Source organism: Peromyscus leucopus, chromosome 5 (assembly GCF_004664715.2).
Source record: "Peromyscus leucopus breed LL Stock chromosome 5, UCI_PerLeu_2.1, whole genome shotgun sequence".
Taxonomy (NCBI): domain Eukaryota; kingdom Metazoa; phylum Chordata; class Mammalia; order Rodentia; family Cricetidae; genus Peromyscus; species Peromyscus leucopus.
In genome coordinates, this window is record NC_051067.1 from 144,535,765 (window position 1) to 144,559,688 (window position 23,924).

At 40.9% G+C, this 23,924-nt stretch overlaps 1 protein-coding gene across 2 annotated transcripts in view; it reads left to right on the forward strand.

Annotated features, from left to right (window-relative positions):
- The first annotated feature begins 1,974 nt into the window (after positions 1-1,974).
- The window catches only part of Terf1 (telomeric repeat binding factor 1), a 34,278-nt gene continuing 12,328 nt past the window's right edge, over positions 1,975-23,924 (forward strand). Inside the window, exons 1-7 of one of the 2 annotated variants that reach the window (XM_028864612.2) lie at positions 1,975-2,293; positions 4,912-5,007; positions 9,733-9,854; positions 11,633-11,719; positions 14,690-14,839; positions 16,353-16,465; positions 22,845-22,904. In XM_028864612.2, the coding sequence (XP_028720445.1) occupies positions 2,008-2,293; positions 4,912-5,007; positions 9,733-9,854; positions 11,633-11,719; positions 14,690-14,839; positions 16,353-16,465; positions 22,845-22,904 (914 nt within the window). In that variant the 5' untranslated portion in view covers positions 1,975-2,007. The remainder of the gene's footprint in view (positions 2,294-4,911; positions 5,008-9,732; positions 9,855-11,632; positions 11,720-14,689; positions 14,840-16,352; positions 16,466-22,844; positions 22,905-23,924) is intronic. The other variant, XM_037206423.1, reaches the window with a different exon arrangement.

Here is a 23,924-nt window from a genome sequence, read left to right on the forward strand (position 1 = left end):
AACCTGGGGTTAGACACCATATGAATAATTCTCTATGCAGAAAGGCTTTTGAATTCCCGTTTGCTCCGGCCTGACCCATCCTTTGTGCCAGCACACCTAAGGTGTGGCTCATTTGCTCTTCGGAAACACAAGGCGACAGCAAGCTTGTATAGCTAGAAGCAGTTCTTGAGGATGAAAAGGGCCAAGGAAAAACATCTTGACCCTGACTTGACCCCAGGACCAGGGCTTGAAATCCCACCGATCCCTGAGCTTGCCCCAGAATCAGACCACAAAAATCTACCAATCGCAAGCTACCCTGGAAAGCTCTGCCCCCCAAGAAATCCTGTATGAGGTCTGTACCTGGTTTGGTTTCCTGTTGTTTCTCACACCAGGGAGGAAGCCACACTCCTGGATGTTTCCTTCCCAATCAATCTCTAGAGTGAGGCTTGTTGTGCAGCGTGACATTTTCCCCCGAGAGGACTCCAGCTGTAACAGTTTTCACCAGAGCAGAACTGTTAACACTTTTCCAGGGGAAACCTTCCCCTAGCAGAGTTATTACACTCTGGGAACCTAAGCAGAGCTGTAACACTTTCTCTGGGGAAACTTTCCCCTAGCAAAGCAGTGCTGTAACACTTCACGGGTCCTGAACAGAGCTATAACACTTCTGAGCAAAGCTGTAACAACTTCACTGGGGAAACCCTCCCCTGCCAAAGCAGAGTTGTTACACTTGCTTTGCGGAAACCTTTCCCTGGAGCAGGGCTGTAAGCTGTTACGCTTGTGCTGACTTTAGGTATTCCTTGGCTCCCGACTGCCACCTAAGCTGCATTGCTAACAGTTTTCAAGCAGCCAAAATACAATCAGAAGCTAGGAGAAGAGAGGTTTAGTTTAGCGTAAGGGGCCGGGGTGAGAAATGCTGGGAGACAGGTACTGCATGAGACTTGTCCCAGGCTTCCATGGTACCTAACAGTACACAAATCATGTTCAGCACATCTTCACGAAGTGAATACTCTGCTATAATTACAGTTAAAGAGAAAAACAACCAGATCGCCCATCTTCACCTAAACCAAGATAAACATTCAGGGACTTGTGGTGTAGATCAAATAGTAGAGTAATAGCAATAATTACGAGGGACAATCACTTAATTTCACATAAGATATATTCTAGTTCCAGCGCCTCATGAAAATACTCCCCCACATTTAATGCAGGCACTGGACAGCAGTAGTCCTCAAAATGGGGTCCTCAGACTATCAGCCTCAACATCAGTGGGGACTCACTAGACTTGCAAATTCCAGGGCTTGCCCTGACCCCAGCTAGAACTCTAGAAAATTCTAAAGCAAAGCCCAGCAATTAGTGTTTTAATAAGCCCCAGGTTTTAATAAGATGAACGTTCGGCGTTGGAAAGAACACTCTGTGTAATCACCCTTGTAACTGGGCTAAGTAAGTACTCGTGTTTATGTTTGGGAAATGGTGGCAAGTTCTGATTACCCTTTCTTTTTCCATGTGCTGACCTGGACTCTGCAGCTGAACCCTGAATTCCTAATCTTCCTGCCTCCATCTCCTGAGTGCTTCTGGGATTACAGATGGCACAGCGCCATGAAGTCAAAAAACTGCAGGCGAAAACCGCTCCATTTTAACTAACCTTGTGGTTTCCAGAGCAAATTGATTTTTGGGGGGGTGAGGGGTGGGGGGGGAGGCGGTGGAAGGTTCGAGACACGGTTTCTCTCCGTAGCTTTGGAGCCTGTGCTCCAAAAGGAACTGCTCTGTAGGGCTGCGCGGACACCCACCTGCCTCTGCCTCCCGATCCCTGGTATTTACGAGTTTGCGCCACCACTGCCCCCGCGGTATTTTTTAAAAAAAATTATCCTCCCTGCCTCAGACTGACAGGCAATTTAGCAGGTTCCAGCCAATGGGAAGCTAAGCTCGAGGCACTAGCCCATCCCAGCGGCGCGATTGGCTGACGTCCACGCCCAACGCCAGCCAATCGGCGCACGGCGCCCGCAGGGGAACGACGCGCGCCTTGGGTTTAACATGGCGGGGGCTGTCAGCTCCGCGGCCCGCAGTGCGCCGGGCTGTGCTGACCGGGAGGACGCGGACTCTCCAGAGATGGAGGTGACGGAGCCGGCGGGAGACGACGCGGAGCTGCTCGAGGGCCAGGTGCAGCTGGGGGTCCCGGAGGAGGAGAACGCGAACCTGGTGGCCGAGGCCGAGGCCGTGGCCGCCGGCTGGATGCTCGACTTCCTCTGCCTGTCTCTGTGCCGAGCCTTCCGCGACGGCCGCTCCGAGGACTTCCGCCGGACTCGGGACAGCGCGGAAGGTGAGTGCGGGCCGTGCACGGCCCGGGGGGGCTGCCCTGCGGCCCGAGACCTGCTTTCCCGCACACCCCGGGCGGGTTCACGGAAGACCCAGGCCGCGCGAAACCCGCCGCCGCCTCCTCCCGTTGGCTGGGAGCCCCGCCCCCCGCCGCCTTCGCCCCGGTTTAGTGTTCAAGTCGGGCTTGATAGGAAGGAGGACAGACTGGGTTAAAATGTAGAAAGTGGTGGCCAGTCCAGTTGCCACTGCCTCTTTCGGCCTCCCCTCACCTAGGTGCTCCTTTAGTTGTGTTCCGCGTTCCCATGCTGGGAACTCTTGAGTCAGTTGGCGTTATGTTTGTTTGCAAGCCCCCTGGACCGGCTCACAGTGGTGGTCAAGCCAGACCCGGCCAGAAGATGATAACGTTACCATGACTGTGTGTATCTATAGTATAAATGTAATATTTTTGGTTGTGAGGCTAGCCAGCTATCCCTCCAGCCAGTATAAATGTAATATTTACCAAAATTCTCATCAAGCCATATTGACAGACTGCATCTCAGCTATAACAATATTCAGGTTATTTATAGAAAAGTGAGTTAGTTAATCTGAGGTGCTAGTAGGTGAAGAGGGGTGCTCTAGATCCGTGTGTCATGTTACAGTTCAAAAAAGTTTCCACACCGATAAAGCTGGCGCCATGGCGTGGGTAAGTAGCTGTAGAAAATTAAATCCTGAATTCAAGTCACTTCACTGTACTTTCGTTGAGAATAGGCTACGGTTACTCCATGGTGATAGATTAGGGTTGGAGACATCACAGTGAACTCCTGTTAGTTAATACATATGCAGTCTTTTGGCTTCGTGTGCTGTAACATGTATCTGACGTAATCGGCGCATGGAAAGAAGAGGTATATCTTGCACAGTTCTGGGTGTTTCTGTCCCTGGAACCCTGAAGAGTCAGCTCATCGTGGTGCCCAGCTCCTAGTGGAGCAGAAGAGCGAAGGTGGCAGTCTTTTCAAACACGGGGCACAATCTCAGCTACCCCTGTTCATTTAAGTTAAGGGCAGTGTATCCGGGAGAGAGCAGACTGTCAAAGGTGGCAGCCACAGGGAGCAGAACTTTTTGATGCCAGGATGTAAGAGAGACAGGAGGAGTAAAGGTCCCACAGCCCCTTAAAAAGACACCCTCGATGACTTAACATCTGCAGGAGGCTCCATGTCCTAAAGTTCTACAGTCTCTCAGCAAGTGTGTGGACTAGGCCTTGAGAAGGAAGCGTTCTAGATTCAAACTACAGCAGATGAATATAGGAAACTTTAAGAATTTGGAAGGAGGGAGGCGTGCCTGGGGGGGGGGTAGAAGAGCTTGTGAATGCTTATCTTACAAGCCTAGGATGTTAGTTTGATCCCCAGAACCCATATAAAAAAGCTGAACACATTGTATTCGCAGCACTGGAAAGACAAGGTTCACTGGCCGGCCAGCCTACTTTGTCAAGCTTCAGGCCAATGGAAGGCCTTGTCTTAAAAGGGAGAAGGGAGATGAGGAGAGGTGGCTCAGTAGTTAAGAGTTTAAATGTTAAAAAAAAAAGTTTGACAGTGTCTGAAGAATGAGACCCAAAGTTTGCCCTCTGGCCTGTGTATGTGTGACATATCCGGGAATATGGTTGGCTCACCAGTATACATATTCACTGCCAAGTGCATCTTTGTGAGTATTCAAATATTTGAGAAATAAATGTTTTAAAATCTATCTTTATGAATTGAACAAACTCAATGGAAACCTTGACATATGTATAATATTTCCTATAATATAAAGAATTTCATAGTATAAATTTCAAAGTAGTGCTTTGATACATTTTATAATTTAGATATGACTCTTTCCTTGGTACTATTTGTAAAAGCAATTTTGAGTTTTTCACAATTGAGTTACATTTTGTAAGAACAATATGTTACAAAACTTTCTGATTTTTAAAAGATTGAACACTTAGAATCTATAGGTCTATGTTTATGATCAGTTTTTGTTGAGTGTTAGATTAGTCAAGGTTCTCTAGAGTAACAGAAGCTACAGAATAAATCTATATATAGAAAAGGAATTTATTAGAATTATTTACAGGCTGTGGTCCAGCTAATCTGTAATGGCTGCCTGTGTACGGAGTCCAAAAATCCAGTAATTAATTGGTCAATCCATGAGGCTTGATGTCTTAGCTGGTCTTCAGTATATACCGGAATCCCAAAGTAGGAAGTAGGCTCTAATGTCAGTGAAGGAATGTTTATCGAGGGTGGGAGGACACTAGCAAAAAGAGCTTCCCTCTTCCATCTCCTTTATATAGGCTTCCAGTAAAGCATGTGGCCCAGATTAGAGGTGGATCTTCCCACCTCAGAAGATCTGGATCAAAGGTTTGTCTTCCCACCTAAATTCCAAATTAGAAGTGGATCTTCCCACTACAGATAGTCCAGTTAAGCAAAAAAAAAAAAAAAAAAAAAAAAATCACTCATAGGTGTGTCCAGCCATTTTTTGGTTTTAGTTAATTCTAGATGTAGTCAAGTTGAGAACCAAGAATAGCCATCCCAGGTGTTATAATCTAATACTTTACACTGAATTGTGGCTACCAGATTGTGATAATATTTTAATAAAAGTTTTTCTTTTCTTTTTTAGCTATTATTCATGGACTACCCAGGCTTACAGCTTACCAATTGAGAACTGTGTATATATGTCAGTTTTTGACAAGAATTGCAGCGGGAAAATCTCTTGGTAAATACAAATTTGATATTAGAAATCTTTTAACTTATGTCTAAATATAAGACATGAGAAACTGATGAGCACTATATTTTCCTTTTGTGGCAAGGAGAGAAAGTTTGCCTATACATCTAGCATACACATAAGCATATCTAAAGCAAATAAAGAAATACAGTTTTGTCTTTCTAGAACAGTGACTCTCAAGCTTTAGCCTGCTTCATATTATGTAAAGGGCTTCTTAAAACAAGAGAGCCATTCTGCCTCCCCATGAGTTTGGCTCCCAGATGATTCAGATGTTATAGTGGGAGGACTACATTTCATAGACTCCTGGAGATTTCAGGTGAAGTGATGACAGCCACCATACACACACTGTTTGCTGGCAGTTGTTGAAACTTGATGCCTGTCCTTGTACAAGAAAACATAATTTGTAGTTGTAATCTGTCTCCCTTATTTTTATGGTTCATTTTAGACTATAATGGACAACTTTATTTTATTAATCATGACTCATATTTACAACATGGTCATTTAGAAGGCTGTTTGGTAAAAATAATTACTTTATGTTGGTTTTTATAATTTATAAAAAACTTTCCCAGCAATATTTGTTGGTGAACAGTACTTACATGGAACTGCTTACTTATAAAAATGTATTATATAAACTCTCAGACTATTCACCATACTAAATTATACCTAAGCCATATAACCTGCTTTATTTGGAGAATGAAATTAGGGGCTTGGTGTCTAATATTATTCCTGGGGCAATTAACATTCTCCCCACAATATGGAACCCATGACAAACCAGAGTAACGTTGACACCAAATTCTAACTCGGTGAACCAGTTGGTTTATTGTAGTTACTTAACAGGATCGTGGACAACTCAAAAGCAATTGCATCACCAAAAGCTCATCCCGGTATGAGTGGCAACTCAGGAAAGCTGAAACTCTAGAGCTCTCTGGATAACTTGTAGGCAGTTCAACAGGCTAGGGAGTCTCCTTTTCTGAGTAGCCCCTACTTAGCCATAAGGGAGGGGCTTGTACATCTGGTAAGTTTCAGGGACTTCCTGGGTCTTTATACGCTTACCTCTAGGATGGAATATTTGAACTAGAAGGAAACTGCTGCACAGCAGGGCTAAAATAGATGCAGAAGAGAGGGCTATGTGTAGGTTAGGGCCTGTGGCTGAAAAAGCTAACAAGGTGATGTAGACACAATTGGAAAATTTCAGACCATAACTTACAGTATTGTAGTTAATTGGGTGGTTTTGTAAATTAGATGTGGCAGAATATTCTAAACTGCTTAGCAGTACTTTACATATAATAGTTACTCTGAATATCTTTGTTTCTTTCCAGGTAATCTTCCCTTCAAGGGATAAAAAAACAGATTTTGTAACTAAGCTGTGGTTGACTTGTTTTGTTTGTTCATTTTTGCAGAGACAGGGATTGAACCCAGGGTCTCGTGCATATTAGACAAATGCTATACCAGTGAGCCATATATATCTATCCTGACTCCATGGCGTAATCTTTAAGTGTACCAGGATTCTGTTTTGAATATATATCTTAGATAAAAATCACACAGATCATCAAGCAAGAATCAGTTTCACCCTAGTTAAAGTTTAGGGTTTTGTTTGTTCGTGTTTTGCAGTGCCGTGTACCCAGGGCCTTTGACTTGAAGGTGAATGTGCCACCATCAAGCTGTAGACCCATTGGATTTTCGGTGACCTTTTAGTAATTCCTCATAGTAGCACTTCCCAGTAGAAAAGTGGTCCATGTTTGAAATTTAAGATGTTTTAGTAATTAAATTAAGACAACTAAAAGAAAGTAGAATTAATTTTAATGGTATCTTGTTTAACCCAGTAATCCAGTATTTTTAAAATGCCAAAAGGTTGATGAGGTATCTTATTTTTGTAGTAAGTTTATGATGTAGTATTTTATGTTTAAAGTAATCTGTTTCAGCTAGTTGCGTTTTAACTCCTAAGTGCTTATAAGTAGGTAGTAGCTGCCATATTGGCTCCTGTCTCCAGCCCCACAGAGCTGAAAAATAAGACATCTCGGGGGGAAAAATGTTTATAACAAGTTTTCTCATCTCAAAAACTTTTATGTACCTCAGGCTGTCCAGAAACTCATAGTCCTCCTGACACAGAGACTTGTAGGTGTGTGCCACCATGCCTGACTCTTTATTTCTTCAGGTCTAAGATTAGGAATTTCCAGGCCTCTTACACTGCAGCAGAGTTCAGCAGATGCACTGTGAGGAAAAGCCAGTCATGTGTGTTCAGTTTCTTTAGTTTCCAGTCTACCAATCCAATGTCAAGGAACCCATCAGAAGCTTTTCTGATTTCTCTTTTCCCTGTAAAATGCTGCCTACTCGACCAGGTCTTCAAACCCCATCCAGAAGTAAGCCCGGGCAAGAAAAGAGGAGACAGGCGCACGTTAGCAGCTCACCTCCACGGAGACTCTTCAGAACTCCGGCTTGCCTCACTCTCGTTGTTTCCATGTCAGCTCCTTGTCCTTTGCAACACGACTTGACATTTCCACCTGTCCTACTTAGAGGGATTGTGTGATGGTTATGTGACGCCTGCCGCTTTGCCGTTCTGCTCCAGGCTGGGGCCTTTTGTTCTTCACTTGGATTTTAGCGCGCGCACTCACACACACACCCGGTTCTATGAGAAATGTAAGTGGAAGGTTTATAAATTATGTTGAGGGGCCAGAGAGATGGCTCAGTGGTTAAGAGCACTGGCTGCTCTTCCAGAGGACCCAGGTTCAATTCCCAGCACCCACATGGCAGCTCACAACTGTCTGTAGTTCCAGTTCAGGAGATCTGACACCTTCACACCAATGCTCATAAAAATAAGTAAGAAAAAAAATAATAAATAATAAATTACATTGAATCTGTTGATCACTTTCATAACGGTAGCCATTTTTACAATATTCTGTCAGTCAGTGAGTATGGGAGGTCTTTTCATCTTCTGGTGTCTCCAACTTCTTCAGTATCTTAAATTTTTCATTGTACAGATCTCTTACCTTCTGGTTTAGATTTAATCCTAAGTACTTTATTTTACTGTGATCAAGATTTTTTTCCTGGTGCTTTTCTCAACAAACTTATTATTGGTGTAAAGGAAAGCTACTGAATTTTGCATTTTGATTTTAAATTCTGCTACTTTTCTAAAAGTGTTTATCAAATCCAGATGTTTTGTAGTAGTTATTAGGGTCTTTTGGGCACAGAATCATGCCGTCTGCTGAGATGAGCTGTTCTTTGAGACACACAGTAAGTGGTCTTTAAAGGTCCTGGTATCTGCCTCTCCCAGGTTTCTAGTCCTACTTCAGAGAACAAGGAAAGTTGCCTGATAAGCTTTTTTTATTAGTAAGAATGTCTTTTGTATCCCTCTGCCTTATATTCCATCTCAGTTTTCCCAAATGTTCTTTTTGTCCTGTCTGTATTTCTTGGTTATTTTCTCATTATCCTTTCTTGTTATTTCTTCTTACAGCACTTGGCTTCATGTGTGCAGAGTAAGTGTTCTACTGAACTGCATCCCTAGGTCATATTCTAGAGCTTAAGCAGTTTCCAGATGTACCTAGTCATCCATGTGTTTGAAAATTCCTGAATGATTCTCAAGTAGAGCAAACATAGAGCCCCTGGCACTATAATGTACTTCTAGGAACGTACTAGGTATATTGGCTTGTTCACATTATGTCATTTATGGATTATGAAGTCCACATGGACAGAACTTGTTTTTATTTTTGTTTTGAAACAAGGTCTCACCCAGGCTAGGCTTGAATTGTGAGTCATGCTCCTGCCTCCGCCTCAGAAGTGCTGGGATTATAGACTTGAGTTACCATGTATTATGGTTTGTTCTTTGTGTTTGAATCTTAAGTACTGAGTACAACTTGGATTATAAATTATTATTTTTTTAACCTGAAATATTGGAAATGCCAAAAGAGGCCAACAGAAAATTTAAATCCATGAAACTGCTAATATGGATGGCTATTTAGTATATGAAGTTATACCCAACATTAAAATTCGCTTCAGTATATTCACTTATTGTGTAGTTGAGTTGAAATGAACCCTAACAGTTATGAAACTAGAGCTTTAGAGTAATATAGCTAGTAAATGGTTCCTGCCCCAAAATTTAAAATATAGTTGTATAATGGAATAAGAGCATTTTTACCTCCAAGACACTTAAAATTGTAGCCAGGCATGGTGGTACATACCTGTGTTCCCAGCACTCTAGAGGCCAAGACAGAAAGAAAGAACTGGAACTTAAGAACTGGGCTACATAGCAAGACCTGTCTTAAATAAATTTTTAAAATATTAATAAAAAGTTTCTGGTTTTTATAATCCCAGTGGTTTTTCTTTTTTTTCTTTTCTTTTTTTTTTTTTTTTTTTTTTTTTTTTTTTTTGGTTTTTTCGAGACAGGGTTTCTCTGTGTAGCTTTGCGCCTTTTTCCTGGAGCTCACTTGGTAGCCCAGGCTGGCCTCGAACTCACAAAGATCCGCCTGCCTCTGCCTCCCGAGTGCTGGGATTAAAGGCGTGCGCCACCACGCCCGGCTCCCAGTGGTTTTTCTTTCTCTCTCTCTCTCTCTCTTTTTTTTTTTTTTTTTTGGTGAACAAATTAACTTACAAAAATCATTTCCCTAAACTGTTCTGTATGAAAAATGCCTGGCATATAGTATATAGTGGATAAATTTGAAAAAGGCGAAGTTTTTAAGGTTCTACTTAACTTATAGTTAATTTGCTTTTCTGTTTTAAAAGATGCACAGTTTGAAAGTGATGAGCGTCTTACACCCTTGGAATCAGCCCTGATGATTTGGGATTCAATTGAAAAGGAACGTGACAAACTTCATGAAGAAATACAGAATTTAATTAAAATTCAGGTATGAGTAGTATTTTGTGCTTGCTGTTTTGCTGTAAAATTGTATCAGTTGCTTTTCTCGTTGATGAAACAAAATCCCTAACTAGAAGCATCTTAAGGAGAGGCTGTAGAGATGGCTTAGTGGTTAAGAGCATTTCAGTTCCCAGCCCCACATTAGGAGTTCACAGCCACCTGGAACTCCACTTCCATGTTCTGGTCTCTGCAGGCACCTGCACACATGTGTGTGCACACAGATTTATACACATAAAGAAAAATCAATCTTCTGAGGAAAAAGTGGAAACAATAATCAGAGAAGAAGGGTTTGTTTTAGCTTATAATTTAAGGAGAGACAGCCCATGTTGGGAGGCATAGCATAGGAGTGAAGTGCTTGGTCATCTCGTGTCTGCAGTCGGGAAGCAGGGAGAGATGAATGCCAGTGTCCACTTACTTGTTCTTATTCAGCCCATAACAACCCTCACCCATGGAATAGTGCTGCCACTATTGAGGGTAGGTTTTCACTGCTCAGTTAGTCCATTCTGGAAATATGCTTCTAAGTCCAGTAAATTTGAGAGTGAATATTAACTGTCACAAATATGAAAACATCTAATATCCAGAATAAAAATAACCTGTCAGAAGTTGTGCTATAAACCTAGTGAAAATCTTAATGAAATCTTCTCCTTTAGAGCATTGGCCCTTGGCTTAGAGCCTTCACATGAGCACCAAGCCCAGATCCTAATGTTTCATATCTAGGTGTAGGTTGCCTCTCTGTTGCAGGAAGTACTGTAGCTATTTAAAGTTCCAAACAAACTTTAAAACTAAGGATTCAAGCTCTTCTCTTTTTTTAACGAAAGGATTATAAATACAGAGGAAAAATAGCAGGTTGCTTGTTTATTTTAGGGTGTTGGTTCCGGTGCTGGGGATTGAGCCCAGGGCCTCACACATGCTGTGCGTGGATTTTTGTGATGAGAGTATGTAGAATTTTAACCATGCTAAGACTTGAATTTTAGTAGACTGCTTAAGAATGAGAAACCAGAAAAGCCAAACATCTGCCTGCAGTTAAAGAAAATACTTCCTTGGTTCAATACATTTTTCCTCAGCTTTAGAAGATTTGTAATTTTTTTTTCTTAAGTTGCACAAGAGAGAGAAACCCAAGGTGGTTTCCTACTTAGTGTGATGCCAAACGAAATTAGGACCCGGAGATGAGACATTGTGCAGAAAAACGCCTGCTTCTTCGAGAATTCAACTTACAAAAAAGAGACTTTTCATGTTTTCACAATCTTTGAGACTCTAAAGAAAGCTGACTGTTTACTACACTACTAGACAGTTGAGAAGGGGACAGTGACATTTAGGACATTGTTGCGTTTGCCTCGCTGTTGTATGCATTTCACATAACAGTTCCTCATTTTGGGTTGTGAGCCTAGCCCTTAACGACTGAGCCATCTCTCCAGCCCTCACATAACAGTTCTGCCGGGGGTAGGTGTACTCTCTCCACCATGTAGAGCATATAGAAATGAGCAGAGGGATCAGTAGTCTTTCCAAATAATAAATTCACTTCTAATCTATTAATTACTGCTTAGAGATGCTGGATATATCATTGTAAATGTGTACAGAGCTAATAAGAATTTAAAAAAAAATTTAAACCATAATTATTTCATCATTGAAAAACTACTTTGTATCTTTATCAAATAAAATACATAAAAATGTTTTAAATGACGCCTTTCAGAATTAACTATGCACTTAGTCAAATAATGGTTGGGTATTTTAAAAAGCAACTTAAGATTTGTATATGTCCTCTTTAAGGCTGTGGCTGTTTGTATGGAGAGTGGCAGCTTTAAGGAAGCAGAAGAAGTGTTCGAAAGAATATTTGGTGATCCAGAATCTCACACGGTAATTATTTATATTAAAACAATAGAATTAATTTTACAGCTGTTTATATGGGGTAAGGAAAATGGAAAGAAAATTGAAAGAGAAAAGAAATGCTTTACCAAACTCAGTATATTAAAAAAATAATTCTAACAATCAATACAAAAATGTACTATTTCAGTTACCCTTTTTTATATCAAGTACTTATATTTACAGTATGGCTGACTTGATAGCCAGTCCCATTTCAAGGGCTCAGAAGTTACAATGGGATTTGGGGGCTGCCACATTAGGCAGCATAAATATAGAGAGGCAGTATAACTTGTTTACTTTTCTAGAATCTGTCACCTCATTTATTGATTGATTGATTGACTGATTTTTATTGTTGTGTTGTTGAGATAAAATCCATTGCTGTATCCAAGGCTTACCTCAAATCTCAAGATACTTAGCCTTCGCCACTATAGTACTAGGACTGCAGACACGTGCTGCTGGGCCTTTCCCCGTTTTCTGTGCTTTCCTCTTCCTTTTTCTTCCCCTTTTCCTTTTTGTGAGGTGGGATCTTGAGAGTGTGACACCACTCCCAGCTGGAGTTTGTTATATGATCATTTGCAGTTTGTCTGTGTATATTAATACGGTCAGTAGGCCTCTGGTTGTTAAAATATTAAATACAGTGTTGTTGGGGTAAATTAAATATCTTCAAAGAAAGAAAAGATAATCTTATATTTTTAGCAAATTTTTTTATTGAACATCTATCCCTCTAGAAGAAAACAGTGTGTTCTGGATATTTAAGTAGATATGTTTGCACCAAGAAACACACTTGTGGGAGGAGCCCCTACATCAGGAAACTAGCTAGCTCAGAATGTAGCTCTATGGTGGCACTATAGCACTTGCCTAACATATACAAGTGCTAGATTTGGTCCTTGGCACCACCAAAAAGAAAAATCAGCCAGGCATGGTATAGTACATACTAATCCTACACTCAAGCATATCTTCTGGTCATTTGAGAAAGTGTTTGTCTTTCCCAGCATAACTACTAACCAGTCTTCTCTCCCTAAAGATCTGTTTTATAATGGAATCATATACAAGGTTGTGATTATAGTAGTTTATTCATTTCTTTTTGTTGTTGTATGAGTAGGTAGTAATTTAACTTTCCTGTGCTGGACATTTAAGTTATTTCATTCTTTGCTTTAGGTAAGACATTATCTGATTTGACCCTTCTCCTAGGATATAATACCCCAGAAATTTCAACAGAGAGCCTGATGATTTTGTTGGATTTCCTACTCATGTGTTGTCTTCTTAGTATTATTAGATTAATGAAAACTGTTTCTGTCTCATTAGAGAAAAACTTAGGAACAATAAACATAAAGTACTTAGGAGAAAGTATTCAACTGCCCTAGTGTTGGCATAATCAGTGAGACATTGCCAACTAACTCATTGAACTAGTTCCCATACTTTCAGCCTGGCAGCAGTTTTCATTGGTTAGAACACCAACAATTGGCCCACAGGATGGCCAAGTGTTTAGATGCCTGCTTATCTTCCTCTCTGAAGTATAAATTGATGCATTAGAGAGCCAAGGAAAAATATGCAAGCACACATTCCAGTGAGTTCCATTTCTGGAAAATATCTTAGAATAACTTATTTTTTCTCTATATGCTAAAAGCCACGAAGTTTAAAAGACAAACAGGAAAATCCTAGATCTTACTGAGACAGTCTAGGATCGAGCCTACAGTCTTTTCAAGTTCTATAGTATTTATTGTTTATCCAGCATTGAGACAACTACTGTATAAGAAAAATTTATATTGGGCCGGGCGGTGGTGGCGCACGCCTTTAATCCCAGCACTCGGGAGGCAGAGCCAGGCGGATCTCTGTGAGTTCGAGGCCAGCCTGGGCTACCAAGTGAGTCCCAGGAAAGGTGCAAAGCTACACAGAGAAACCCTGTCTCGAAAAACCAAAAAAAAAAAAAGAAAGAAAAATTTATATTGAGCACAAAAGGAGTAAGAGAAATTGTTTGAACATTGCAGTAATAGCAAATAACTGCAGTTCTTCAAGCAGGTAAATGAACAAGTGATGATTGATCAATATACTAGACAGTGGTACAAATAACTTTTCCTATACATTAACATAAGTAATTGCCGGGAACATAGAATTAAGGAAAAACACACTTTTACAAATGCTACTATTTGTGTAAGATTAAAGCCACAGGACTTCAGGGATGCTGCAGTGAAGTAAATTGCTTGCTATGCCAAAGTATGATGACCTGCACTCAGATTCCCAACGCCCACATAGAAAGGCAGACATAGTGGCAGGTACCTAATCCTGGTGTTGGGAAGCAGAGACTGGAGGATCACTGGGGCTTAGTGATTAACCAGTCTAGCCAATCAGTGAGGATCGGGTTCAGTGAGATAACCTGACCAAAAACATCAGGCGGAGAGCAATAGGGGGAGACGGACATTGATGCAAGCATCATATATGCACACCAGAACCTATAAATCACGTTAGAACTGGTGAACAACACTACCTTATTTACAGACATGTAAGTATGTTGTACAAGTGTAAAGAAATGGACCTTGGGGAAGCGGCAGTACTGGGAACAGAACCAATGGTCATGCTTAGACTAGACAAGCACTCTGCTTCTGACCAGCTGTGCACACCTTCAGCCCTAAGCAGTTTATAAAGATAGTCAATTCTGAAGTCTAGGGAACAGTTAGAGGTGAGGACAAAAAAGTGGGATGCAATCAAAGTATGGAAGTAAACAGATTTTAAACATATTGATAGGGTTTTGTTTTTAAACTGGGCAGTGGACAATTAAGTTTATAATCTCTGTTTCCTCCTATGTGTCTGAAACAAAACATTCAGAAATGTAGGGCATTAAAAAGGAAGAAAATACATGCGTTTTTAAAATTGTATCTTGAGTTTATGTTTACAAAATAATTGTTTTTCAATCAAATATATATTTGAGATTTGTTTTGTATTAATACATTTCTGTTTTTTCTTTAGTCTTTAGAAAGGAAATTACTCAGGATAATCTCTCAGAAAGATGCATTCCACTCCTTTTTTCAACACTTCAGCTATAACTGCATGATGGAGAAAGTTAAGAGTTATGTGGATTGTGTGCTAAATGAAAAATCATCAACTTTTCTAATAAAGGTACACATGTTATCTCAAGGAGAGAGAAATTGTTATAATGAAGGAGAGTACTTGAAAGGGAAAGTCTTATTATCTAACCTGAATTTTAAGTTAATGGCGATTAAAGCGGAATATCTTTTTTTTTCATTTTTTAAATTTATTTATTAAATTTAATTTTACATATCAGCCACGGATTCCCTTGTTCTTCCCACCCCACCCCAACCCGCCCCCACCCCCCACCCCCCACCCCCCACCCCCGCCTTCCCCCCAGCTCATCCCCCATTCCCATCTCCTCCAGGGCAAAGACTCCCCTGAGGATTGAGTTCAACCTGGTAGATTCAGTCCAGGCAGGTCCAGTCCCCTCCTCCCAGGCTGAGCCAAGTGTCCCTGTATAAGCCCCAGGTTCCAAACTGCCAGTTCATGCACTGAGGACAGGACCTGGTCCCACTGTCTGGATGCCTCCCAAGCAGATCAAGCTAATCAACTGTCTTATTTATCTGGAGGGCCTGATCCAGTTGGGGGCTCCTCAGCTGGTTCATAGTTCATGTATTTCCATTCGTTTGACTATTTGTCCCTGTGCTTTATCCAACTTTGGTCTCAACAATTCTCGCTCATACAAACACTCCTCTTTCTCACCATTTGGACTCCTGGAGCTCCACCTGGGGCCTGGCCATGGATCTCTGCATCTGATTCCCTCAGTCATTGGATGGGGTTTCTAGCATGACAATTAGGATGTTTGGCCAGGTGGCCTTTGAATACTTCAGAGATCTATTCAGAGGGCCTGATCCAGTTGGGGGCCCCTCAGCCTTTGGTTCATAGTTCATGTGTTTCCATTCGTTTGGCTATTTGTCCCTGTGCTTTATCCAACCTTGGTTTCAACAATTCTCGCTCATATAAACCCTTCTCTTTCTCGATAATTGGACTCCCGGAACTCCTCCCGGGGCCTAGCCGTGGATCTCTGCATCCAGATTCCTCAGTCCTTGGATGGGGTTTCTGGCATGACTATTAGGGTGTTTGGCCATCCCATCACCAGAGTAGGTCAGTTCGGGCTGTCTCTCGATCATTGCCAGCCGTCTATTGTGGGGGTATCTTTGTGGAATATCTTTGAGGTAATTATACTCCAAAATATTTAGGTACACATGTGTATGTGTGCCAGCAGAGGGCATCACATTCTCTGGAGCAGTCGGGAGCCACCTGATACAGGAACAGGGAACTGAACTTGTCATCCGCAAGAGAAGCTCTTAACCACTAAGACATGTCTCCAGCTACCAAAATTTTGTTTAAATCGCCTAGAGAACATTGTGTCTATCTATCAAATGTATTTACAAGAGGTAAAAACCTTCCACAGTGCCTATAAACCAAGCAATAGCTAGTGGAGTTGCGAGCGTCGTCAGAATCGTGAACATAATTTGGTACCTTCTGTTAGCCTGGGAACAGATACTTCTGCTACAGCTATCGAAGATTATGTGTGACCTGTTCAACATGCCTGATGTGTTCTTTTTTCTCCTCCCTCCACATTCCACCTGTTCTTAAGGCAGCAACAAAAGTAGTGGAAAATGAGAGAGCAAGGGCAGTCGCTTCTGAGGATGAACCCAGTGCTGCTCACACTGAAACAGAGGCCGAAGTGGATTTGAATAACGGAGAAAGGTGTGTATACTCTGGATTTTTTTCAAGGGTTTAGGAATATTTTGTCTTTACCGTAAGTGATGCTAGTAAGCCATTATTAAAGTAATAATTGAGTGATTGCTGGGTTCTCTAATTGATGGTTTGAATACTTGGAGTACGATAGAGTTATTTCATGATTTACATGGATGATATGTTAAGCAAAGTATGAGTGAGAAAATACCAGTTTAATGTGTATAGATTTATTTACTATTTTTAGTGAAGGTCTGCTTAAGAAGTGAAGTGGAAATTAGAAACCTGGTTCATTTCTGCCTCTTATTTGAGCTCAGATTCTACTTGCCTTTGGTATAAACTAAGTTATTCTGGTATTTTAAGGTATTGTTCTCTATATTTTTCAAGGATATCGTGCTCTACTCAAAAAACAAAACCCAGCAGTTGGCTCCAGTGCTGGAAGAAGTACCCTAGTCAGTCCTGACCGCTGAAGGCAGTAGTTCAGTCTCAGGTTATTTTCAGGGATTTTCAAGGTTGGTTTTGCTTTAGGGTTTTTGTCTGTCTGAGCTGCATCCTCAGCCAAAGGGTGGTGCTTGTTTGGTGTTTGGTTTTTGTGTTATTCTTTTGGACAGCTCTTTGTGTAACTGAGGCTGCTCTTGACCAAACAGTCACTTTGTCACCGAGGCTCACTTTGAACAGATCCTGAGCCTCCTGCCTGGACCACCCAAACGCTACATTTATAGGACTATGCCACCACACTCGGCTGGGGAGTGGGAGGAGGGTTAAAGTAAGTGTGTGTGTGTGTGTGTGTGTGTGTGTGTGTGTGTGTGTGTGTGTGTGTGTGTCAGTCAGTGTCAGAGAACAGCCTGTGGGAGTTGGCTCTCTATCATGTGGGCCCCAGATAGTGAATTTCTGGGTAGTCAAGCTTGGCCCCAAAGAAACAGTAACCTTTATTCACTCACTAAGCCATTTCTCAAGATGCTAAGGGTGAATAGTGCACTTTTGTTTTATGAGCTAACCCTGTTGAAGAAGATAAAGTTTGACCATTATAAAGATTCTTTCTTTTTTTAATTTTATTTGTTGTTCTTGTGTGTGTATATGCGTTCATATGTGTACCAGAGTGCATGTGTAAAGGTTAGAGGACTTCTGGTAGTTGGTTCTTTCCTTCCAGGATGGATTCTGGGAATTTAAGTGAAGTCATCAGATTTACAGAGTGAGTGCTTTTTTTTTTTTACCCACTGAGCTATTTGTTGACCCAAGATTTCTCCTGTTGAACCCATGATAAATTTTTTCTATTGTTGTATACTTAACCCAAGGCTAGATAGTTAAGACCTTTTCATTTCTGGATGAATGGATTTAGTAGCCCACATAATGCTTAAAGTTCCAAGGATGCTATCTTAACTACTTATTTAGAGGTGGGGGTTGGGCCCCAAGTTAGAGAAACACTTCATTGTAACCCTTAGGACTAAGGCTAAATCATTCTAGAATCTTCTCCTTTTTGTTCCTGTGTGTCAGCATGGCTTGCTCCTCATTCATCTCAAAGGCTTCACTAAAGTCTCATTTTGGCTCTATTACTTTATTTTGTTTGGAAAATAAATGATCCTGAGACCAGGACATTCATGTAATTTAAGCCTTCTTGCCCAATGTAATAGTGCTGTATTATAGAATTAAGACCTAAATCATAATGTTTAGAGATAATAAGTCCATTTCCTATCTCCTCTCCTTATGTAGCACCACTCAACTTTTTTTCGAAGCTCTCCTAGACACAGACATAGTACAGAGTGTAAAGTAGAACCCTTCATGTTCTCATCTGCTTCTCTACACTCTTGACTCTCCTTGACTGCATATATCCAACTGTCTTTACAAGACTTTGGATCCCATCTCAGCAATACTGCTCTGATGATTTGTATCCAAGGTTATAATGTAGCTTGGTACCACACAAATACATCCTTAAAGTAACTTCCAGAGTTCACTTTGCAAAGGTAAATGTTTAGATTTCTTCCCAGCTTAAAACTCTTAGCTTACAGTACTAAGAGAGTGAACCCAGGGCAGGACATGAATCATACTTTTTTTTTTTTTTAAATTGAAAATAGATTTTTAAAAATATAGTCTATTCTAATTATGGTCTCCCCTCCCCTAGTCTTTCCAGTTTCTCCCCATCTCCCCTCCCATCCAGATCCACATCCTTTCCATCTCTCATTAGAAAACAAATGGGCGTCTAAGGAATAATAAAATTCGATTAATAAAAAACAAATATGACAAAACAACCAAACAAGAAAAGAAGTCAAAGAAAAAGTACAAGAAACATATATAGGTGCAGAGATACATATTTGCACACTCAGGAATCCCAGAAAAACCAAAACCAGAAACCATAATATATACAATATATACAAAGGACCTGTAAGATAGAAAAGGAATAAAACACCCTGACTTAACATTATGAGACAAAGAACCTCCAAAGTTACTGCTGAATTCATTTTTTGTTGGCCATCTACTTCTGGGCATGGGGCCTACCCTTAAGAATGGTTTCTTGCTGGCCAGTGGTGGTGCATGCCTTTAATGCTAACACTCGGGAGGCAAAGGCATGCAGATCTCTATAAGTTTGAGGCCAAAGAATTGTTTCTTTCCCCAGTGAGACTCCCTTAAAGAAAACTAATTTTTTATTTTTAAGTGGTTATCAATTGGAGATAGTTTCTTGGTTAGTGATAGGGGCATGTGTCCACTTCCCCTGTCAGCACCAGGACCCCATCTGGTGCAGATCTGTGCATGCTGTGCATGCTGCCCGTGTCTGGAGTTCATATGTATGCCAGCCCTGTTGTGTCTAGAAGGCCTTGTTTCCTTGCTGTCTTCCATCCCTGCTGACTCTAACACACTTATCTTCTCTTCCACATAATTGTCTGAACCCTGAAGAGAGGGATTTGATGGAGACATCCCTTTTAAGGCTGAGTGTTGTAAGTAAAGTCTTTCACTCTGTATATTGTCTAGCTGTGAGTCTCTGTATTTGTTTCTGTCTGCTATAAGAAGCAGCTTCTGATGATGGCTGAATAAGACACAGACAGATCTATGAGTATAGCAGAATGTTGTTAGGAGTCATTTTATTGCTACATTCCTTTAGCAGGACAGTAGAATTTGTTTTTATTAGCAGAACATAGTATTTGAGACTATCTAGTCTCAGGTATCTTGGTCACCAAGCAGTGCCGGGCATGAGTTCCATCTCATGGAGTGGGCCTTAACTCCAATCAGGTATTGATTGGTCACTCCCACAAGTTTTGAGCCACTGTTTCCCCAGTTGTTCTTGCAGGAAGGTCACCATTGTAAATGGAAGGATTTGTAGCTGGGTTGGTCTTTACCATTCTTCTTTGGTAGCATGCAGAGTTATACTCATGTACCATGAACAGTAGTCAGTAGGGTGAAGGCTCTATGTAGGCACCAGCTTGATTTCTTCATGTTCATTGAGTTGTGTAGGTGTTGTCTTTAGCAATAAGGTCTTATTGTCAGTTTGTGGAAAGCTACCAATAGCCTTAACCATAACTCTTTGGCCAACAACTCAATTAGATGTAACCTATTCCCTGTACTGGAAGCATCATTTGATGACAAGAGATGTTCAGTTGAGGCTGTGTCTCTCCTGTTACTTGACAATTTCATTTAGATTACCTTTATGTATGTATATATTAATAGGAAACTACTACTGTATGAGGTTTCCTTATGACCCCTCAAATAGCTCTTAGTTTTAGCTTTCCCTCCCATATTCCTTCCCTCTCCTCCTTCCATGTTTGATCATCCAATTCCAACCCCTCCTTCTTGTCCATCTGCAACTATTCTATTTCCATTTCCTAGGGAGACCCATCCCTCTCCCCCAGTCCCTTATTGTCTTCTTAACCTCTGTGGCGGTATGGATTGTAGCTTGCTTATCAGTGACTTAACAGCTAACATCCTCATATAAGTGGGTATGTGTATTTATCTTTCTGGGTCTGAATGGCCTCACTCAGGATGATTTTTTTTTCTAGCTCTAGCGTTTCATGATTGCATGTCTTTTAACCATTGAGTAATGTAAATCATACTTTGACCAGGATATCTGCTGCATTTGCAGCCTTCCCACCCTCGTTTCAGTTATCTGAGTTAGCAGTTGACATTTGCATTCTTGTGGTACTTAGATTCAAGTAACCCTTATTTACTTAATGACCACAAAGCTCAGAAGTGGTGGTGTATCAGAGGGTGACCCTGAACTTTGATCCACCTACCTCCACCTCAAGTGCTAGAATCATAGGTGTACACCACGTCACCCAGCTTGTCAGAACAATATTCTATCTGTGAAATTATATGGAAAGAAAAAATTTCTAAGGTAAGCATGTTTCCCCATACTTGTAATCCCAACACTTGGGAGGCTGGAGCAAGAGGCTCTTGAGTTTAGAGCCAACATAGGCTCCTTACACAGCAAGACTCTGTCAAACGCATGAAAAGGGGAAAAAAGAACTTGGCCAGGGCTGGAGAGGTGGCTCAGCAGTTAAGAGCATTTGCTGCTCTTGCAGAGCACCAGGTTTGGGGCCATTAACTACTGTCTGTAACTCCAGTACCTTCTTCTCACTGTCTCACGCGGAACACATGCATATGCGGGCACAGCACGCATGCACATAAACGGAAATCGATCTTGAAATCGAAAACAAGGAAAGAAAGGGTGTTGTAGCACGAATCTTAAAACTTCTTATTCATAAAAACAAACCCAAGGCCAGTTATTGGGGTGAGCGCTGGAAGATCAGAGAAGCAGAACAAGCCACAACTTCCTCACCTCGCCAATTCCTCAGCTGATCCTATTTCCTCAAACTGGAAGCCTCTGAGTCCTCATCCAGAATGAATCTCAGCTGAACTGTTTGTTGCTCAGAAGCCTAAAAGCTTAACTAGCCTCGTTAAGTAATGGCTTTCTGCCATTACTTCCTGGGATTAAAGGCTCTTGTTACCATGCCTGGCTGTTTCCAGTGTGGCCTTGAACCCACAGAGATCCAGACGGATTTCTGCCTCTGGAATGCTGGGATTAAAGGTGTGAGTGCCACCATTTTCTGTTCTGTTCTCTGACCCCAGATACGTTTATTAGGGTGCACAGTATTTTGGGGAACACAATACCACCACAGGGTGCTTTTCAGATTTTGCTGTCTTTGTTGTTTTTGCAGAGGACTGTAACATTAACTCCCCTTTGCCCACCTGCCTTACACTATCTAGCAGCACAGAACAGAGTTCTGTGATCTTAAAATACTATCTTCTGTTCTTAGAAAAGTTCCTTGGTTCCTCCTTTCCTGGGTTCCCTTCTTTTTATTCTCTTCTAGATAAGCTCATATTTTCTATTCAAAGTCTCCTTCAAAGATCACCTGTGTGAAATTTTGTGTAGCTCTCTGATTACAATTGTTAGGTATGTGTTCCCACAGTACAAGGTATCAAATCATGTATCCATGATAAACCCTAACTTTTGCAATAAATTACCTGTTTATCATAATACTAAGAATTCTTTGAAAGTTTTTTTATTATTCATGTTTTATTTGCTTTGGATTTGTTTTTTCATTTGTTTGGTGTGTGTGTGTGTGTGTGTGTGTGTGTGTGTGTGTGTGAGAGAGAGAGAGAGAGAGAGAGAGAGAGAGAGAGAGAGAGATAGATTGTGGCTATGGCTGTGTGTTTTATCAAACCTAGAGCTTTATACATTCTAGGCAAACATTCTACCTACTGGGTTATACCTCAGACTTTGTTGAAGGAACCTGATTAACTTTGAACATCTTAATTGGCTCAGTATCCATCATGCCTGGCTCCTTACCAGAAACAAATTAAAAATTTAACTGAGTGCTAATTATGGAGAGGAAAGTCAAAATGAGAGACAGGATTGAAATATCCAAACCATTCTGAAAGCTAACCCAGGAAGAATCGAGTTCAGTGGGTGTTGTGGTGCATGGATTGATGCTAGAGCACTTGGAAGAGAAAGCAGGAGGGGCATGAGTTTGAATCTGCTCTGGGTTCCATAGGACATTGTCTCACTTCCCACCTACTGCCACATCCTCTAGAAGCTCAATTTGAGACAGATTAGAAAGACAAGAAAATAAACTTGAACCCATCAAATTACATACATTAAACACCTTTTGTGTTTTTCATGTATCAGTTGTACTCAGTAAAGCTGTTAAAAGAGAACTTCATGGAATAGGAGTTTTCTAAAGAAAAACATGATAAATTCTTGGTTGCAGTACTAACTATGCTTAACTTGTGTCTTGGGAAGTTTGATTTGTACTTCCTAAGCACATCTGAGCAAAAAGTGGCCACCTTTTAATGGACTCCGTAAGTCCTTTATCCAAGATGTTTCTTGTGGATTGAAATATGTCTTGACTATGCACCAAGTTTCATTTGTATATATTCTTAGAATCTTATTTTTCTTTTAAAGTGTTAATGGCCAACAGTCTACAGAAACTGAATCTTTAGTGGATACAGTATCCATAATAAGGTAAAGTAAAATGATATTTTTTTGTCCCTAAAATCATTGATGAAGCAATTCATGTAGATTTAAATATGTTATAATTGGCATAATTAAATACAGCTCAGAGTTCTCTTTAACTCAACAGATATTCAAGACCCAGAAATGTCTTAGAATTTCTAGCTATAAAGACTTTGATATGGAATCTAGGGTTGTTTTGCATAGTTTCCAATAGATTGTTAGACTAACAGATAGGGAGCATGTGAGCTTATTCTGGTATTCTATCATCATAAGGCTCACAGGAAAGGACTAGAAAGTACATTTTCTTATGTGTGTCCATATTCCAATTATATAAAATTATTTGAAAAACTCTTTCTGGTCTACTATAAATGCTGTGCAAGACAATCTAAAATATTCAAAGAGCAGAAAGTCTGTGTAAATGATTTCAGAAATATCAGTTGGGTCGCTGAGTGAATATATGGGAGGAGTTGGCTAACTTAGTGTGGAAAGGATTGGTGACTAGGATTTAAGAATCCAAGATGTTATATGATTTGTCCATAAAAACACTGGATTAGATTATATATATATCTGGGGAGGAGAGGGAACAGGTTCTCAGTGTGTAGCCCGGGCTAGTCTGGAACTTAGTGTAAAGTCTATGCTGGCTTCAAATTTGCTTTGATCATCCTGCCTCAGCCTCTTAGTGCTAAGATTATAGGCATACACCACCATGCCTGACTTGAATTAGTCTTTTGTTTGTTTGTTTGTTTTTTGAGACAGGGTTTCTCTGTGTAGCTTTGGTGCCTGTCCTGGAACTTGCTTTGTAGACCAAGCTGGCCTCCAACTCACAGAGATCCACCTGCCTCTGCCTCCTGAGTGCTAGGTTGAAGGCATGAGCTACCACCACCTGGCTTTGAAATAATTCTTAATCACACCTCTTAGGTATAAGAGAGATATATAAATGATGGGAAGTTCTTGAAAGGATGGTGACTGGCAATGAAGAATGATAGCAGGTGGTATCTGTAGCATTCCTGAGTGGCTGAGATGTCTGTG